Source organism: Trachurus japonicus, chromosome 17 (assembly GCF_045865225.1).
Source record: "Trachurus japonicus isolate A0001 chromosome 17, Traja_1.0".
Classification (NCBI taxonomy): domain Eukaryota; kingdom Metazoa; phylum Chordata; class Actinopteri; order Carangiformes; family Carangidae; genus Trachurus; species Trachurus japonicus.
In genome coordinates this window covers 6848317-6868598 of record NC_140923.1, presented here as the reverse complement: position 1 = coordinate 6868598, position 20282 = coordinate 6848317, and the positions used below count along the sequence as shown (strand labels likewise).

Genomic DNA, 20282 nt, shown 5'->3' with positions numbered 1-20282 from the left:
GTGACACCTTTGACCTCTGGTGGTTTTAATCCAGCAGCAGCAGCTGTGAGGTGTGTTAAACTGGAATAATTATATACCCTGCACCTCCTCTGACAAGAGAAACCAATCCTGTCAGAAAACATGAGTTTCACAACCTGACTGCTCCTGGAGGAGGAACCTTAAAACTGATATTGACAGAAAAATAAAGTAACTTTGACTTTGACTTGGCTTTGACCAATCCGATCTTAAAGGGACAACGAGGAGTTTTGGAAAAGCGAAGTGTTTTCACACTACATTTATGAGCCTCCGCACACCGTGAAATTCTTAGACCGGCGCAAGACAGACTCATGTTGCAGCGATTTGGCGGCGTTATTCTCATAACCCGCTGCGAAAGGAAACGCTGGTCGTTCATTTCACCAATATTTAGTTATGCTACGCTAGTGTTATTCCCCTCTGAGTCCGGGGTTAGCTGTTATCAACATCCAGGGTCTGTAGGCTGACCTACTGACCTCTGACCCGGCTCATTCTGATAATAATCATTACGCTTCAGCATTCAGGTCCATTTTTATCTCAACTAGCCGGAGCTTTAGTGAGTCCAGGTTGAGGAGAGGAAGCCTGTGGAAGCTGAACTTCATCCAGCTGCTCATTTTGTTCTGACAAGTCAGAAACAAGCAGAAACGAACCGTAGCGTTAGCGGTAGCAACAAGCCGCGCCGGGCAGCGCTCAGAGATGACATCATTCAGGTCAGAGGTCAGTAGGTCAACCTACAGGCGCCGGATGTTGATAACAGCTAACCCCGGACTCAGAGGGGAATAGCACTAACCTATCATAGCTAAATATTGGTGAAATGAAGGAGTTTCTCTGCAGATAATGTGTTATTTAGAGGCTGCATTGCGCTGCCCTGTATTATACGGATATACGCGGCTCTCGGCTGGAGCTAATTTCGTCGAACGACTTGTAATGACACCAAAGTTATCTGGGTGAGTAAATGATCGTATTTTATGCTAGAAATAAGGTCCAGATTGTAAAGAAAACGGAAACTCCCCTTTAAGATCAGATATCGGTCCAGACGTCGGCCAAATAGCCGAGTCAGGTACCGGATGACGGGACTGATCCATGACGCCGATCTATTCACTACTATTCTAGGTTTAAAGTTAGTAAAGTAATGGTAAAGTCAAGCCTGATGCCTCCACTGTCTTCCACATGGCAAGGTACTGTATACAGTTTACTAATTCAACAGTGGTACTGGATTGGCATCGTTATCGGCGTTGGGCCTGAAAAAGCTGGATCGGTGCCTGGTCTTAACACAGTGAAATCCTGTTATATGTGTCTTTATTCCAGATCAGATGAAGGATTACACTGAATGTTCCTTAAAACAACTCTGTAATCACAGATGAACATCGTCGGCCAATCTTTAGTGATCTCATCACACTGTGGAGCAGTAAGAAGCTGAAACTAGACACTAACCACCGACTGCAGCTGTGAGATACTGACAATAAGACAGTATAAAAATATGAAATCGTCTGGACAGGAAAAGAAAAAGAAAAGTCCCTGAGTGGAAATATGGAAAAGTGCCACAGCTTTAAAAGCTCTATCATAACAATATAGAAAGCTGGAAACTACAGTAGATAGAAAACACGCTGTGGAAATGTTCATCTTTTTGTACAGGCTATACATCTAATTTTATATCAACGAGTGAAAAAGGTCACAATTCTGCCTGTTTCATGTGTTTTCTACATCAGACCTCAGATTTTTATTAAAAAACAATATAATTTGTACTAAAACACAGGGTTACAGGTGTCTGACTCGGGTCTAGATGACCCACGAGGAGCTGATTGTGGTTAATTGTTAAGAATAAACACATCTAAGACTCCAAACTACTTTGGGTCTGGTAAAGGTGTAGATGTATTTTATTCTACGTATTATTTCTCTTTTCTTGCAGTGTTGCCACCTCTCTGTCCTCCTCAGCCTCCATCCGCTCCGTCACCATCACCAGTTCAGGCCCGCTGCGCTCTCTCCTCCTAGTGGCGTCTTTTTGAAATGACCCTTTAGCTCCAGACACAGACATTACATCACCTCGACCCTCCTGTACCAAAAAAAAAAACCACCCTCCAGTCTACACTCAGTGACGGTTACACAACAGCCATCATTATTCGGCGGCCGGCTACAGTCAAAGGCTGTGAGAAGCCGCCCACGTCGACGCTCGCTTCCCATCGCCCTCCACCACCACCACTAACCGGGGCGAACCGCGGCGGCAGCTAAAAACATTCATCCATCCCATCCAAGGCCGTTTTTTTTGCTGAAAGCGCTCGCCATCAGTATTATCTAATCGGTATCGAATTGTTCCAAATGAAACGTAAGGGTGTGAGTCATCCTCCAGGTCTGTGTGTGTGTGTGTGTGTAGGCTCGCTGGCTGCTATGATTCATACTTTGCCAATGTGGAAGTTTTGCCGCGGGCTCGTTGACCTGCCGCTGCTCTCCCCCCACCCTCCACCCCTCTTCTTCCTCTTCTTCCTCTTCTTCCTCGTCCCCGAGAGGAAACTGCGAGAAAAAGGGAAGTTTTGTTGTCTTTTCAGAGGCTGGGGGGGTCACACGGGGTCGCTAACTACTTTGTTCAGAGACGTTTTCTGTTGTTGTAATATGCTAATCTGCTGCTGCTGTGCGAGGTGTTAGGGCTGAGCTGAGCTGCCCGCGAGTGTTGCTGCCCGGGAAATGGATGAAGAGAGGAGGGGTGGGAGGGGGTGGAGGTGGAGGTGTGGAGGGGGGTTTCTTCTATATGGTGGCTCAGATGCACGATGAATGTACCGGGGAGGGAGGAAAGAGGGAGGAAGGGAGAGAGACGTCTCACTACACAACTTCTTAAAGCTCAAAGATCAGTTCCTCCGACACCAAAGACACAAACAGGAGACAGACAGGGACATATCGCCATGGAAACAAAGTTAATTAAATACGTTGTTACATCAAATCAAAACTACTAACTGTGTTTGAGGGTGCAGTTATGAAACGTAGGAAATGAACATTTCCCTTCATGAGTGAAAGGGATAGTTCAACATTTTGACAAATTGGCCCATTGCCGTAAACCCTATAGTCATAACAGTAGGTTCGTTACCTTTAATTGTCGGTGCAAGCTGTTTTTAGAACATCGGAGCAGAGCGGCGAGCTGCTCAGAGCTACGCTACAGAGGCTCACGGGATTTCTTGGTTTCCCTCATCAAACTCATCAAATACACAATCCAACAACTCCACAACGCTCTGGTGGACAAGTTGTGACCTGCACATTCACCACGCTATGAGATAATAACACAACGTTACCAGACAGAGTTGTTTTAGAGGGAAATTCATGCAAAACTGCTGATGTGCGTTGCCTTCAGGGACAGTTTTTCATCAAGTCTCTGTGGTGAATGTGTTACTTTCATCTATTGTCTTAGTTGTTAAGTGATGTTCTTTGACAATCTCTGAATTTGTTCATTGCTGTTTTATATTTTTGTGAATTTGATTACAATTATACAATGATTATTCAATATATATACCGTACTTTCTGGACTATAAGCCACTACTTTTTTCCCCACCCCGGTGTCCCAGCTTTTGTCTCTGCAGAACCGCAACACAAACGCGCTCCGTAACCCGTAATATTTTGTTTATGACGGTTAAGACTACACAAACACACACGTCGTAATATCGTATATGTCATGTAACGTTATCCACCGCTACAATTATTGATTTTTCACCGGCTTCGTTGTAAACAGATGCACATGGGCGAGAGGAGCGTAACCGAAACAGCAGAAAGAACGACCGGACTTGCACAGTTCCCTACTGTCTTTCTGTGTAAATATCTCATGTTACAACATGAAAACCTGCGGCTTATATTCAAGTGCGGCCTATATATGTATTTTCTTTTAAAATTTAGCTGGTACGGCTTATACTCAGGTTTCAGTTTTTACTTTTACTTGAGTAATATTATTCTAAAGTAACAATATTATTCCTTGAGTAAAATGTTTGGCTCCTCAATCCGCCTCTGTCAATCACTGATGTTTCTGATGCTGATGAAATAAAATACAAATCCAGTTGAACCGGTGCTAAGAGACTAAATCTGCTGGAGTGTCACTTCGTGGTTCCTGATGTGACAACCTGATAACATCTGGATCTGGATAAAGTTTATTTGAAGCTTAAAAAATCTAACTAAACAATTCAATTCAATCTGAGGGCAAATAAATCTTCTATTTCTGCTTTCAAATGGGTTGAATTGACTCTTCATTTTCTAAACGTCATCACAATGTGAGTTAGAACCTTTTTTCTTTTTGATGTTGTTGTTTTGAGCAGGTTAAAGGAGGGAAACAGTGTCAGAGGAGCAGGGCGGTAAAGAGCAAGATGCATGCTGGGTAAATCGGGCACCAGAGTCAATCTAAAGCCTTTGTCTCTGGCTTCAGCTCTTGCAGTGAAGGTGACTGTCACCGCCTCAGAGCCTCAGAGCCGGGCGGCCCCTCGGAGAATAAGCGTGGCGTCGCTGACAAATTGTCAAGGCGGCTCCCCCTGCTGGGCTTTCACCGCGCTCGCAACAAAGGAGACCAACCGGCTTTCTCCTTCTCTCTCTCCCTCTCCCTCTCTCCCTCTCTCTCTATCTGTCACTCTCTCTGCCTCCGATCCATCACTCCTCCCAGTGTAGAGCACAGACAAAGACAAAAGGTGCATTAGAAGAGCAGAACAGTGGAGGCCACCCAGGGACTGGAGCCGCACGGCGAGGAGCCGCCAGAACAACGAGGCCGGGGCGGGAAAACAGAGAGAGAGAAGAGAGTGTATGTGTGTGTGTGTGTGTGTGTGTGTGTGTGTGTGTGTGTGAAGGTATGTATATGAGTGTGTGTGTGTGTGTGAGAATCATACCACCCCAAAACCACCCAATCCCCACATTCACCAAACCATGAATGTCCACACGATTCTTTAGCTGCCTCTTATTTCAGTTTCAGTTTAAGAGCTGCTTTATTTACTGCAGGGAAACCTCTCACACACACACACACACACACAGCATTCAATCAGGAGGTTTCAACCTGCATCACATCATCGTCCTCACTGAACAGACCAATACTTGATAAAAACACAATGAAAAACACAATTTTCTTCTGTGAGCTGTTCCATCAACGTCCACAGTTTCTGTTTCTGTAGCTGAAGCGTTGCATTGTGGGAGCTGCACTCTGCACTTTAAAGCCTCATTGTGACATGTTCTCACCGCTGCAGCGCCTCAGTCCACATACTCCTATACTTCTACTACACTAAACCTGCAGTTACTATTTTAACAACTATGACGAGTTAATGTTGCGGTATAAATAAATAAAAAGTTCCAATGTTACATTGTGTTACTCATGTTAGAGTTTGATATTTTTGTTGTTTTGGTTTTTACACAGATGAAAAAAGTCGTTGCACCAGTAAAGTGTGGGGCGTCTCTATGTCTTTAAAGCCCCAGTGTGTAACTTATTCGGCTTTTTATTAGCAAAAATCAAATGTCTTTCATAAATACGTATTTCACTGAAGTCGAATCACACCCACATACAAATGAAAGCTTTCTGGTACCTTAGAATGAGTTGTTACCAGTCTTTAGAAATACATAAGCGGGCGACGCTGTTTTGCCTCGTGCTGGCGGACCACTTGTTTACATAGACGCTTGTTTATCCTGTTACATGCAGCGTCTGTTGTCTGTCTGACGTCTGCCCGATTTCACGTGAATGCAACATCAAGAATACGTTCAGATATGCAACCGCACCGATAGACCAGTTTCTATACGGCTTAGATCACCTGTTGCTAATGATGGATTATAGCAATGTCCAAACACAGGCCCTTTTCTTTTTTTTTGGACTTTACCTTCTCTTTTTCTCTTTCTTCTATTGTAAACAATGCAACAGTAGATAATTAAGAAAGCTGGATAAACGATTTATTTTTAATTTATGGAGAAGGGGTGGATTAAATAGGCTTTGCTTCTTCTCTCTCCTTTTTGGAAATGTATGAAGAACATAATGATTACTGTTCTATAACTTGCTTACAGTACGATATTTACAAATACAAACTTGTGACTTATTTTTGCTTCCATGTTAACTCCACTTCTGTCAGTATACAAATTCAATTGAATTTAGTTTTTTAAAATTGGAACAAGCATCAGATCAAATAAAACTGTGACAGTGTAAATGTTGCAGCAGCTGCTCTGACATCACCAGGTTAATAATCATTTAGTTAATACTTGTCATCATCTGTCGTGGTCTTACATGAAACATGTTTTCCTGTGCTCATCTAAAGAGAAAAGGGGCTGGTAGCTGGATGAGTGGGTGCGTGACAGCGGTCAGAGTGTCGGCCACGGAGGAGAGTTAATTGGAAAAAAAAGAAAGATAATTTGAAAACAACAACAACTAAAGAGGAAAAAGAACCTGTTTCTGTGGTTCGTTTATAAAGAGACCGAAACAGCTGGAGGGGGAAGACGGACCGAGATGCTGTGATGTTCCATTTCATGGGTTTGATTGGCTTCCTGGCAATTTCAAAGTGCTGTTAAGACTAACATTATGGGCTGTGGTGGTGGTGTGTGTGTGTGTCTGTGTAAGATAAAACGCAGTCAACTTTACTTCAAGACTTCAGCATCATCCAGTTTTGGCCGGAGCACTAAAGCTAAAAAACACTTTTGTGTTAAAGCTCCAGTCCATACAGTACAAAGGTGGATGTTTGTGTTAAAGCTCCATACAGTATAAAGGTAGATGTTTGTGTTAAAGCTCCATACAGTATAAAGGTAGATGTTTGTGTTAAAGCTCCATACAGTATAAAGGTAGATGTTTGTGTTAAAGCTCCATACAGTATAAAGGTAGATGTTTGTGTTAAAGCTCCATACAGTATAAAGGTAGATGTTTGTGTTAAAGCTCCATACAGTATAAAGGTAGATGTTTGTATTAAAGCTCCATACAGTATAAAGGTAGATGTCCATGTGTAGTGTGATTATAAAGCAGCTCTAGGTTCTATATTAATACTGTGAAAGTATCAAAGCCTCAGTCCACAGAGAAATGCACACAGCCTGTATTCAGAAAACTGAGCTTTAAAACCAGCCGTCAGGACTTCCTGTCACTTTGTGATGTCACAACTAAGCCCCGCCCCCTCACCACCACTTGGACCCACCATCATCAAAGACTTTGCAGATTTGGTTTCTCTGAGTGTTTTATTCTGAAATCTGCTCTATTTTTTTTCATTGGATCAGTCAGAAACTAGTCAGCCAATCAGACGAGAGACTCAGAGCCTTCTCCTCTCTTCTGATTGGCTGACACCGACCTGTTGTTACTGGAGCTCCAGAGCAAACTAAACTACTACACTCAGATGGTTTTTGGTTCTTTAAACCACAAATACATTTTCTTATGGATCAACACATGATAAGTATAAAATATGGAACATTTAACTTCTATAATATGATTGTGACTCACAAAAGGTTTAAATATTAGTTAAGATAAACGATTTCCTATTCCATTAATCTTTTGTCATGCTTTGATTGACACATACACCGACTATAACCCCCAGCCTGCAGACCTCTGCAGCAGCCGCATTGAAAATGTTCACAGGCCTCTGCAAAGTCACCGGTGTTGAAATAATAACTTGGACGACAAGACGGAGAAACAGAGGGAGGAGGAGGTTAGAGAGGAAAGAGGAAGAAGAAACTGAGGAGGAAGAGATGGACTGAGAGAAACAGATAATAACAGAGTGAGAAAGAGAGGAGGGGTTCAGGCAGAGTTCAGTCTCATTAATAAATGATTGCATTCAGCGGCGGCTCGACTCCAACATGTCAATAACCCCCCACCACCTCCTCCACCTCCACCAGAGCAGCAGAACACGTCGACAGAATGAAAATAAGACGACGTCCTTGGATTCCCACTCGGTGAGGGTGAAGAGTTTTCTTTCTCCTCTGATTTTAACGTCCTGAGCCGCCGGAACGATCTGATCTCTCTGTTTCTGTGTTTCTGTGTTTTGATCGCATCGGTTTGCCCTCGCTGCTCCGACGCCCTGGGGAGGGAGAGGAGGGAAGTCTGAACCACGTCTCGGTGTGTGATGCTCGCCCACTCCAGCCTCCAGGTGAGAAAAGCGTCCGTTGTCGTCGAGAAACGTAAAGCGCACTATCGTCGTGAGTCATCCGCACGCCTCTGCTCCGGCGTCTGGAGACGTTTTGATGAAAATGTTACAGTGAAGAACTTTTAAGCTTTTTTTTTTGCTAATGTAATTCTGAGTCTGGCTGTTTGGCCGTCTGACAGTTGGCAGCGCTGCGTGTCCAGAGGGGCTGTTCAGTTACAGGGCAAAGGGAGTTTTAGAAGGACGTTATGTGCATTTAAATGCTTTTACTTACTTAACTTTACCTAACACACTGCCAGTGAGCTTACATTTGGAGAACTCATCTGCTTCTTGACACCACGTTTGGGATCCAAACACACAGACTGAACCTTTCTTGGGATTTTCCACCATCACAGTTAATTTTCTGGATGAAGATTTTCACAAATTCAAACGCCTCTGGGAAGTGTCACTAGAAGAAAATCCCTCCGCTCGCAATTTATTGATCTTCCTGACGTTTCCTAAACCTTAAACATCTTGTTCCCACTTGTTTTTAAAGTGATGACGCCCCCCCACCCACCACCCACCACCCTGTTTCTCCAGGTGTGTGGATGTTACATCATTCACAGAGATTACACACTGTTGAATGGAAGCATCAGCTTTGTAGCTTCCATACAGTACAGTCGGTTCATTTAAAATACAGAATCAATCTATCACAGATGTGGGTGGAACATCTGCAAAGTGAAGTTTTCTGCATTTTCAAAGCTGGTGTTTCTTTTCAGTAGATTGTTATTTCTATAAAACACTTGTCCATGTTGAGATTTTTGTTGCTATAGCCACCACTGTTGTTAGCTTTTGTCTGAGTTCAAGAAATTACCATTGCGTCCTTCTACTTAAAAGGCTTTCATGATAGAAAATCACTGTAGCAGGAACGTTTTACAGGGATATTCTTGTCAAATATCCATAACGTTTTGTGAGTAGTGTATATATATTTTTGTTTTACTATGACCATGGCTGATCCTACATTTTTTAGGACTGAATTAGTGAAGATGAAATGAAACAAAAAACAAAACAGAAGAACGAGTAGACGTCTGCACTTCCGGAGTTCATTTTGGATTATGATTTGGTCTAAGGTTCATTAAACAGTAGGCTACTTATCAAAACTAACTTTTGCACCCTGTGTTTTTTGAACGAGCTGTGTCTGTGGTTGAACGTGGTGAAAGATGTTCGACATTTACTCCAATGAGACGATGCTCTGATGGTCAAATGCAAACACGTCACTTCTGGAGTGCTGGCTCTGTTGTCAGTAGGTTACAGATACAGTGCAGTAGCTGCAGCGACAGACGGTTCATAGCAGTCAACACAGTTAATGTGCAGGATTGTGGTTCTGATTATCATCCACCAGATAATTAGACAAATTAATGGTTGTTGTTTTGTTTTGTTTTTACCTAGAGAGGTTCAGGGTTAGATGTTCACTCAGTGAGAACAAACAGCATTAACACGGGTGGGAGGAGGGGGAACTGAGTGTGTGTGTTAGTGTGTGTGTTTGTGTGTGTGAGACAGAGAGATAAAACGTAAACGTACAAGAGATTAGGGTCGAGGTCGGACATCTGGATTTTGGACATGCGAGCCAGGATCTCCATCAGGCGGATCCCCTCGTCTGTCTGGAGCCCACTGAGGACGGAGAGGAGAAGAAAAAAAAGAGAACAGTGATTAATGGAAGAAATCAAAGTCAAATCATATTTATGTACTGTATCATATTCAACAACAGATTGAAATGTGCTCTATATCTGATGTTATTGTCTTGTCTATAATATTTCCATTATAACTATTGGAATATACCATGAAAAGTGCAGCAAACAGAGAGAAATAATCAGTTTATTCATTCATGCAACTAAAACTCAGTATCTGACTGAGTCAACCGAGTCAAATGTGTTTGTCTGCAGAGTTTACTCCTACTCTCCTTTTTTATTCTGACAGCTGGAGACTACATACTATATACTGTATTTCTGGACACTTCTGGGTGATGTCAAATATGTGAACTGAACCCAGTTACAAAACCAAACCAAACGATACACAGAAGAAGAAAAAAAAGGCAGATTTTACGCTTTAACTCTTCTCTAACCTGAGGAGTCGTGATAATAATGAAATGAGCAGCAGATATAAAACCTGAGCCTCCAGTCCTGCAACAGGTTTCCTCTGAAACACCAAACAGAGCTGGAGTATTTTAAAGATGTTATGCAATCACTTATTTCACTATTCAAAGAGTCTTGTTAAAGGGATAGTTCAACATTTTGGCAAACTGGCCTATTGCCATAATCCCTATAGTCATAGCAGTAGGTTTGTTACCTTTAATTGTCGGTGCAAGCTGTTTTTAGAACGCCGGAGCAGAGCCGTGAGCTGCTCAGAGCTACACTACGGAGGCTCATGGGATTTCTTGGTTTCCCTCATCAAACTCATCAAATACACAATCCAACAACTCCAAAATGCTCTGGTGGACAAGTTGTGACCTGCACATTCACCACGCTATGAGATAATAATACAACGTTACCAGACAGAGTTGTTTTAGAGGGAAATGCAGAGACTGCTTGATGAAAAACTGTCCCTGAAGGCAACGCGCATCAGCGGTTTTGCATGAATTTCCCTCTAAAACAACTCTGTCTGGTAACGTTGTGTTATTATCTCATAGTGTGGTGAATGTGCAGGTCACAACTTGTCCACCAGAGCGTTTTGGAGTTGTTGGATTGTGTATTTGATGAGTTTTAGCCTCCGTAGCGTAGCTCTGAGCAGCTCACGGCTCTGCCCTGCCGTTCTAAAAACAGCTTGAACCGACAAATAAAGGTAACAAACCTACTGCTATGACTATAGGGATTATGGCAATGGGCCAATTTGCCAAAATGTTGAACTATTCCTTTAAGGAAAGTGAGTGTAGCAGAGTTCAGACAGTCCTGATTCATGTATTGTATCTTTTCCCGTCTCTTTCTGTCCACCATCATTCCTCAAATGTTTCCCTCTGTTGTACAAACGTCCAAAAACTGTGATGCAAGAAGAGACCAACATCCTGTTTACCCCGCTCACGTCAGTAACGACTAAGATGTAGAAAAACTCACATGAAACTGAAAGTGACGAGAAAAAGAGGAATAACAAATTAAGTAGCCAATTAAAAACCACTCAATATGTGCATGGGGGCAGCTACTGTGTGTGTGTGTGTGTGTGTGTAGTCCGCAATTAAACTCAATATTCAAACTCCACACTAATTGCTTCCTGTCCTGCTGTGGACTCGTCTGACCTCAGCTCCCTCCACTGAATTCAAATGCAGAGAGGAGACGCACAACAACATCTTCATCAACACCGAGCGTCGCTCTGAGTGAGAGGAAACAGGAACGTCACACTTTCTTCATTTTTAAGATGTACAATATTTAACGACATGACATCAAACGCATCACCGGTGTTTGTCGTTTTTTTTTTCTAGTAATTTGGACAAACTGACATTCAGCTTATGTTGACAGAAGCATGTCCACCTCCTCAACACTAGGTGGCGATACGTGTTGTTTCAGCAGGTTAAAGTGGAACTATGCAGGATTTTTAGCTTAAAGGACAATTCCGGGCAAATTCAACTCTGGGCTGTATTTTCCTAACATTTTAGGTCTAAAAGAAGGAATCTGAAGATTTTCAGTTTAATTGCTCCTGTTTTGCGGTAGTTGTGTCTGTCCCCGCATCGCCACGGCAGAGATGAATGGGAGCGGATTGAAGTTCCGCTGCTTAGGCTGTTTACATCCGGCTTGCTTGAAGTAAATAAACTTCTGGGTGCATGTTTGAGCAGCCACCTGACGCTATCCGTGGAAAAAAATTACGGCTTTGAGGGATGTAAACAGCCTAAGCAGCAGAACTTGCATCCGCTCCCATTCATCGCTGCCGTGGTGATGCGGGGACAGACACAACTACCGCAAAACAGGAGCAATTAAACTGAAAATCTTCAGATTCCTTCTTTTAGACCTAAAATGTTTGGAAAATACAGCCCCGAGTTGAATTTGCCCGGAATTGTCCTTTAAATTTGCGACATTTTTGTTTTGGCTGCTCCCCTTGTCACATTCAAAATGACACACTGAGGCGACCACGGGGGGCAGTGAACGCACCGTGATTATTAGATATTAGATGAGCAGCCAGTCAACAACTGTGCTTCCTCCTCTGAATCTCTTAGTACATTCATGAAACATTCAGGTGAGAAAGAAGGAGCCGGATCAATGAAACCTTAGATTAAAACAAAACCGACTGAGCTTCAGATCCAAAGGTTTCTGACTCCTCGGTTCAATCACGGTTAATATGAAACAGAAAGGAGGATCGTCTATGTGTGAAGAGTTCCTGACAGCCAGCGATTTCTCTTCTCCCACTTCCTGAGCCTGGAGAGCAGACAGCCGCCTCGACAGCCCACAGTGTGAGTCGGCCCTCCGCGGTGCCGAGCAGCTGCTTCAGATCTGACACCAGCGATCAGTCTGGCTGCCTGCAGGCCCGATCCTGAGGGCTGATAGCTGATCGCTGCGCCGCGGACCTCACAGCGGCGTCTGCCTCGGCGCCGCGGCGTGCGGCGCGTCGGTTTGTGATACGACAGCATGCAACAGCGGGATTTTCACACCGAGAGCAGGTTCTGATGAGTCTCATCCGGCGTTCTTCTGTGTCGTTCGGCTCAAACACGTTGTGGCTGTAAGGAGGACAGCTGCTGACAGAACAAAACGCCTGCACCGCCTCTGGAGTCTGCGCCAATGTAAAGCAGGAAAACAACCTACATACCCAACCAGAACACCAGCACCTGAAGCTCCTACAAAACATCAAACCAGAAGCCTGGATGCAGAACGGCTGAGTGGGAACCTCCACACATTAAAGAAGAACTATGCAGGATTTTTACTTTAACTTTTGCTACATTTTCACCTTAATTAACCAGCTCCAGAGTCCTAGTGCTGGTTAAATCAATGACTTGTAGAATAGAGGAATGGAGGAATGGAGGCTCTCTGCCTTCCACCTAGCATCTCTTGGCTGAAATCCAACCTTGTAAAGAAGCGTGTAAGATCTGACAGGTTGCTGTAGCAACGACGTCGGAGCGGAGGCGTCCTCCAGCGCGTGTATTGTGTGATGTCATATAATTGCGACAGCGACAAGAACAACAACAACGGAGCCATCCATGAGCCGTCTCCACACAGATTAATGAGGCATTTTGTTTCGTCCTCTTTCCAAGGACGGATGTTTTCGACATCTTCCATTGACTGCTCCATTCCGTTGATATCTCCACAACTTGAAGTAGTCGGGCGGTCAAAGGGCGGTCAAACGACGGTCAGAGGGCGGTCTGGCGCGGCGTAGAGTGACATCACGGACAGTCAAAACCGAGTGTTTGGAGCTGTTCAGACTGAGACACATCTGTCCAAATGCGATTTGAAACTACCTCCCGGGGTCGGTGTTTAGCTCAGTTGGTAGAGCCTCCCATTTCCTGTCTCTCTCAACTCTCCTGTCCATTAAAGGCGAAAAAGCCCAAAAAATATACTTAAAAAATAAAAAAGAAACTACCTCCCAAAGGTGGTTTCGATCCAGTTTGCAAAAATCGGATTTCATGCGATTTGTGACTGTTCAGACTTCAAAAAGAGCCATCCGTTTCTAACCTGGATTGGTTAAAAATCGGATTTTGGCTGGCAGTCTGAACGCGGCCTCCGACCCGGTGTCCCAGCTCTAGTCTCTGCGGCACCGCCACACAAACGTAACGCACCCCGTAACCTGTAATCTCTTGTTTATGACAGATAAGACTACACAGATATACACATGGTAACATGGTAGATGATAAATAACGTTATCCACCGCTCCATGGATTGATTTCTCACCGGATTCGTTGAAAACAAATGCATAAAACAGCAGAAAAGCGACCGGACTTTCATAGTTGCCCTTTAATCTGAGGTGTTTTAAGGTGCTTCATAAACCAAACCACCAACTTTCATTATATTTTTCTGTGTTTTCCACTTATTGTTTCAAGTGTTTGATGAACTACCCGGCGTATCTCCTGGAGAGAAGACCTGACAGTTTACTGCAGACTGTCGTGAGCATGAATGTGGTTCCTGCCTGAGGAGAGGATTGTGGGATGTAGTAATAGGAAAGCCACAGGGTTCAACGAACAAAAAGAAGCACGATTACATCCAGACATCTCCTGCCCTCGGGGCTTCTGCAGCGATCCCTTCCGCACCGAGCCGCTCGGCAAACACACGGCCGGAGAGGGAGAAACGCTGTCACACCTAAATCCACTCAACAACCCTGCCACCGGTGAGATTCGGCTCATTAAAAAACTGCCATCCATAAAAAATAAAAACCAGGCGGATGTGCAGTGATTTCAAACAGATGTGAGCATGTGATTCTGCAGATGCTTCATTGTCACATTACCAACGTGTCACAGCTGGAGACTTTTCTAGGAAATACAGTCACATTCAGGGTGTAGAAGGTAAACCAGGAACAAATATGACACCAGTTTATAGAGAGAGCACTTTTTCCTTGTTTCTATATTAATTTACAATTTCACAAATTAAAACCGAAGGATTACAACGAGTCTAAAAGGTTCACAGGGAGGCAACAAATCCAGAGGGATCGTGGGTAAATGTTGTTTGAGAAATTACATGATTATAGGCTATTATTCACTTCTGGGATTACAAAACAAAATAACAACACCTTTTTTTCTCTCTCTCTCTCTCCCAATTACCCTGTACGCCCCCTTTATCAATTAAGCTAATTAGAAAGTGAAATGCATTAAAAACTGAATCTAGTTTAGCTGATGGTTTGTTTGTTTTTTGTTTGTTTTTTTGAGAGAGAGAGAGAGATTTTGGAATATTAGTTTTTGTAGATGCAGATCACAACAGTAATGTGCATCATGATTCATGTCGGTGTGTGGGAGAAAACATGGAGGAAAAAAGCACTTAAAGGTTGCCGGGTTAAAGAGTGGCAAAAAGAAATAAATGCTGTGTCTGAGCGGCTGGGTGTGAGTGTGTGTTGGGGAGCAGGTGTTTTCCTCCAGCTGTGATGAATCACACTGTCTTCTTCCTCCTCCTCCTCCTCCTCCCCCTCCTCTCCCCAGGCCACAGGAGGAGGTGATGCGCTGAAACCGCCGGTATGTTCCTGTTATCTGCCTCCACCTCGGCCACGGCGCCAGAATGTCACAAGTTTGGATCCAATCAGTCGTGTTGCACCTGTCGCACCTGTCACACCTACAGTCAGATTTATCTCACCACGGTGCACTTCATTCATCTGTGTGCAATTATCCATATAAACTCCATATCGTGCGAGTTTGTGGTTTCGACCAGTGGTTTTCAAAGTGGGGGCCACATGAGGAAAAAAAAAAAAGCAAATAACAAAATGAAATCGAATTGTAATTTTTGAGCACTATAATAAAATGAAATTTATAATACACTGTCCGTTAGGGCTGGGACGATATGCTTTTATCCCGATTAGATTCTTCTACGATTTTTTGGATGGCGATTCGATTTAAATTGCGATTCTACAATATTGCCGATTCTCTCGATTTTTAGTCTGCATTTTTAACATTTATCTGCACACAAATACTGTAGGAGCCTATAAATTAACATACTCCATTATAAAGTGAATTTAAACCCTTTTCAAAACCTGTACTCTCTGTATGTAAAAAAGGCTAACAAATGCACATTGCACAATATTAAAAAAAATAATAATAAAATAAAATAAAAAATCGATTTTTAAAAAAAAAAACATCGATTTAAAAATCGTCAAAAAAGATATCGCAATATTTATGTGAATCGATTTTTTCTCCCACCCCTACTGTCCGTCCAAAAAAAGAGCTTTGATTAGGACACGTATTTGCCGCGGCATCGTTTCAATAAGCTTCTGTAATGTCAAAACATTTATTAAGACAGTGCCTATCAATAGAAAACAAATATAAACAGATGAACTAATTATTGCATTAGAAAATAAATTCAAAAGTTGATGTTTCTTAACATATTTCATAGTATTGTCGGTGGGATTGTAAAGGGGCCCCCGACCAGAAGCTAATACTATTCAGGAAGCCTTATGGAAAAGTCTGGGAACCCCTGGTTAGCTACTTTGTCCAGAGCCAAACAAGTTGTTCTTTTAATTTCTAATTACAAATAAAAAAATATCATAGTCCAAAATAGTTTTGTTTATTGGTTAATATAATAGTTATAATAGGCTGCAGGTCTGAGATTCAACCTGACAATCTGACCCGGGTCAAAAGGGTAAACGTGTCCGTGTGACCTTCACTGCAGCCAGAGGCGTCTGTAAACCGCGGTGTCAGTGTCTTTGACACAGTAAAGGCTTTTAATCGACAGCACTCTCGTACTGAGGAAGCTCTGTCTCACAATGAGGCCGATGAAGAGTCTCTTTCTCTCTGGTTACAAAGTCTTGAAGTGGTAATTCTTCCAACGTTGTGGTTGACGCTGCACTTCGCGCTCTCGAGGAGAGGTTCGACACATTGTGAGCTGTCAAGGACGGCGCTGCTGTTCTTTTTGAAGTTCGGCGGTGTCGCCAGAAAATGTCAAGAGACGCTTTGAAGAGTTGCAGCGAAGGGGGGTTAGGAATCTGCTGAGCTGACACCGAAGACTGAGACTGACATCTGCTGTGCAGGAGCGACCGTGGACATCTCAAACCTTTCAGTTCACCTGTGATCAGAGCCGAGCAGCTCCTCGGCCCGTTTCATGGAGTTACTGGAGTTATACCTCGGTGTCTGTCAGAACTGCTGTGTCACTTCCTGTCAAACCAGAGCTTCTGCTGACTGAGGGTTTTTTTCCCACCAGGCTCAAACATGTGGAGACGTTTCTTTTGTTTTATTTGTCAAACCAACTGAACGCACCAAACTCTCGCGGAAGTGTGAAAGGAGTGTAGATGTGTAGTCATTTCTACATGGTTGAGTTAACTTGAACTCACTTCATCAGCCTTCTGCCAACAACATTCGGCGGCTAACCACATGCTAACTGCCTGTTAGCGGAAGTGATTCCAGCCGTTAACGCTGTTGCTAGGCAACCATATACAGTTTAAGGAGTGTAGATGTGTAGTAATTTCTACATATGTGGTTGAGTTAACTGGAACTCACTTCATCAGCCTCCTGCCAACAACATGCAGCGGCTAACCACATGCTAACCGCCTGTTAGCGGAAGTGTTTCCACCCGTTAACGCTAATGCTAGGCAACCACGTCAACACAGTCTACAAAGTATTAAAACATGGACGACATACGGCTCGCTGCTGCTGTTGTTTGTGCAGCTATCTGCTGCGGGAAAATCCATTAAAAAGAAAAAAACGGGTGGATCAAGTTGTTGAGGAGTTGACATCGAGTTCAGACGCCATTTCATTTGTCCCACCTCCTCTTTTTCATTGGTTGTGGGCCACGTGTTTGTGGTGGTTACATGCTGTCATCCCATTCCGACATACCGCTATTCCGACATGCCCCCGTCCCACCATTCCAACAAGGCTTTCAATATAAGGAAATGTGCGTTACTCAACAGGTGACTCCCTCCTCCTTATTCTGGAATCAAAACAGGTAAAAAAACAGGTAAAAACAGGTAAAAAAAACAGGTAGAGACTCTGGCCTGTCGAGTCTCTACCTGTTTTTTTTTACTAAACTTAGATCAGAAGCAGTGGCGTAGGCAGAATTTTAATTTTGGGTGGGCCAGTACAAAATCGGATGGGCCATCTTTTCTCAGGACAGTGCATTTCATCTAGCGCACATCACTGTCAACCATTTTATTGCACAAGTTTTTTCTTTTTTCTTTTTTTTTGTAACTAGCTCTTGACCAACACTAATATTTGATACAAATGATCTTTCCTGCCACTATGATGATAAACTGTATTTAACTGTACCTATGTAAACAATAAAACTCAGTAACCAATCACACAGGCAGCTCCATGTTGTCCCTGTGTGATGTTCAGGGACAGGTCAGGACAGTCTGAGGACAGACAGCTTTGAGGTTGAAGTCATATAAAAACAAAATGCACCTGTGACTATAAAGGTCTGTTGCTGCGTCTTGACCACATGTCAGCTGATCAGCTGTAGTAGAGGAAACGCCGCTCCACCGCGAGGAGCGCTTTTTTCCCTTTTTTTTAAAAATTAAGCTCGGGTAAACCAGCGCAGATCCGCTGTATTTATCAAAGCGTCACCATGCTGAAGCAGCGGGTCTGTTTGAGCTGCTGCGTTCATGAAGTTAGAGGCTATTCAAACTCTTCAGGCAGTGATCAGTTATCAGTGTCTGCAGCTTTTTGACTCGTTATAGCCTACTCACTGGTCTAGGTGTTTTAGCGACCGTGCTACATGGCTGAGTCCAGTATTATACACTACAACAGGTAACATTGTCTCTTTTCACCTCCTCTCTCCCTTGTGTGCTCAGTGCGCTGCACCAACGTTTTAAACAGAGATCCGCTACATCTGTCGGCTTTGTTTGTTTATATTTCACAGAACAACTCCCATTGAAAACGATCGATTAACTGCAGTTAATTTAATTTAATCAATTACATTTTTCTTCTTATGAAACGTGGACGGGCGGGCCAGTGATTCGTGTGGGCGGCACTGGCCCGGCCAGGCCCACTCCTGCCTACGCGCCTGATCAGAAGTAAGCGGAATATTTGTGTTAATATAAGTCTTAAATAGTTCTATCTTCCGACGGCAATCACTTATATAGAGTGTTTGTTCCGAAAAACGGGTCTGCCAGTCACTCTGCTCTGCTGTAAGCCGAGGAGAAAACTTTCCTTGTATCCTACAACCTTTATCCAATGAGGAGAGAGAACGGCATAAAGGGGCGGTCCTCTCTGTGTGTGCAGCCAAGGGATGCGCGTGCATGTGGTGACGTTGGGACGAGGGCGGGGACTGCTGACTCCATCGGCTGACAGGAAGTTAGCCAAAACGACCGGATTGCTTACTTCTGCTTTAACCAACTCCTTTCTTCATTGCCTCAGCCCAACCAGTGCATAATCTTTTCTGGGAAAAAATACGCTATTAAAGGAATTGTCGGAAAGGCAGGATGTTTAAAAAAAGAAAAAAATGCCGCCATTCCGACCATAGGAGGCAAGAATTGTCGGAATGACGGGACATTTGATAGAAAATTGAGTGTTGCCATTTAGACAATTAGAGGCCTATGTCGGACTGGTGGGATGTTGGAATGGCGGTTGCCCCTCATTTGCGGTTGGGTCGGTAACCAGTACACGCTACCCGACTGCGTCCAGACTGGGCTCAAAAAATTCCTACATTTTTACCTCACACACTTGCCGATTTCAACCCGTACACCATCACACACCAACAGATTTCTGCACCAACTTGCCGATACCCAACTAGTGCCGACTGGTGCGGACAAGGCCCAAATGTGAATCGTGGGTAAAATCAGGCAAAAAAAAAATTGTGTAGTGTGTCCCCAAGCTGATGACGATGCTGCTGCTCATGACGATGTGTGCAGCAGCTAAGAGTTTACCGATACCTGAGACATTCAGGGAACATCTGTAGGTTTTTATCAACTGCCAACTCTTGATGTGGGGCGTTGAGGAGACATTTGTAAATTAAAGCATCTACCAATAGTTTGTAGAAACGAAGACGTGTCCAATCATAAAAATACTATTGCTCTACTGCCAGTCATCAATTGATCAGCAAATACATTTCCTTAACATACATCTTCCAATGAGCCATGTGATCCTAGATGGAAACGTTCCGGTAGCTTCCACCAAATAATTTTCGTTTCGGTTTTTGTTTTGTTTGTGCTCGTCTAACTTGTTTTAATGGGTTGAAACATTAGGTTCATTTTAGTTCATCACTGTCTGTCAAACTTCTCAAAGTCTTTTTAAAGCTTTATCTTTGACTGTTGTGCAGGTTACAGAGGAAATGTTGAAACCTGTATGTGTTTGTTTCGTTTTTGTGTGTGTGTGTGTGAAAGAAGCACTGTGTTGCGTGTGGATCTCGACGGCGTTGCCAGAGGAGGTTGTTGTTGTGCTGGTTGGTGGGCGTAACAAAGTGCAGCACCTGACACTGGAGACCGGGCTCTCTGCATCCTGAGTCTGAGGTTCGGCTTTGGGCGACGAGAGCTCTTTGTTAAAGGTCAGAGAGAGATCACAGCGCCTCCTGCTTCAAGTCACTCTGGACTTCTGTATTAAACCAAGACCAGGACATTTACCCAACCTCAACAAAGTGCCGAAACATGACCATAAAAAAAGTTAAGTAATGCTGCAGTCAATACAAGCACACATTATACTAAAGCGACAAAGAA

General features: G+C 43.5%; 2 protein-coding genes across 2 annotated transcripts in view; one reads left to right on the top strand and one right to left on the bottom strand.

Moving 5' to 3' along the window:
* Positions 1–20282, top strand: part of LOC146969927 (tripartite motif-containing protein 16-like) — a 279242-nt gene that overhangs the window by 16040 nt on the left and 242920 nt on the right. The gene's annotated exons all lie outside the window — the stretch shown is intronic.
* LOC146969945 (receptor-type tyrosine-protein phosphatase N2-like) overlaps positions 1–20282 on the bottom strand; it is a 261873-nt gene that overhangs the window by 178141 nt on the left and 63450 nt on the right. Inside the window, exon 10 of the mRNA XM_085805467.1 lies at positions 9615–9704. Coding sequence (XP_085661593.1) covers positions 9615–9704 — 90 coding nt within the window. The remainder of the gene's footprint in view (positions 1–9614; positions 9705–20282) is intronic.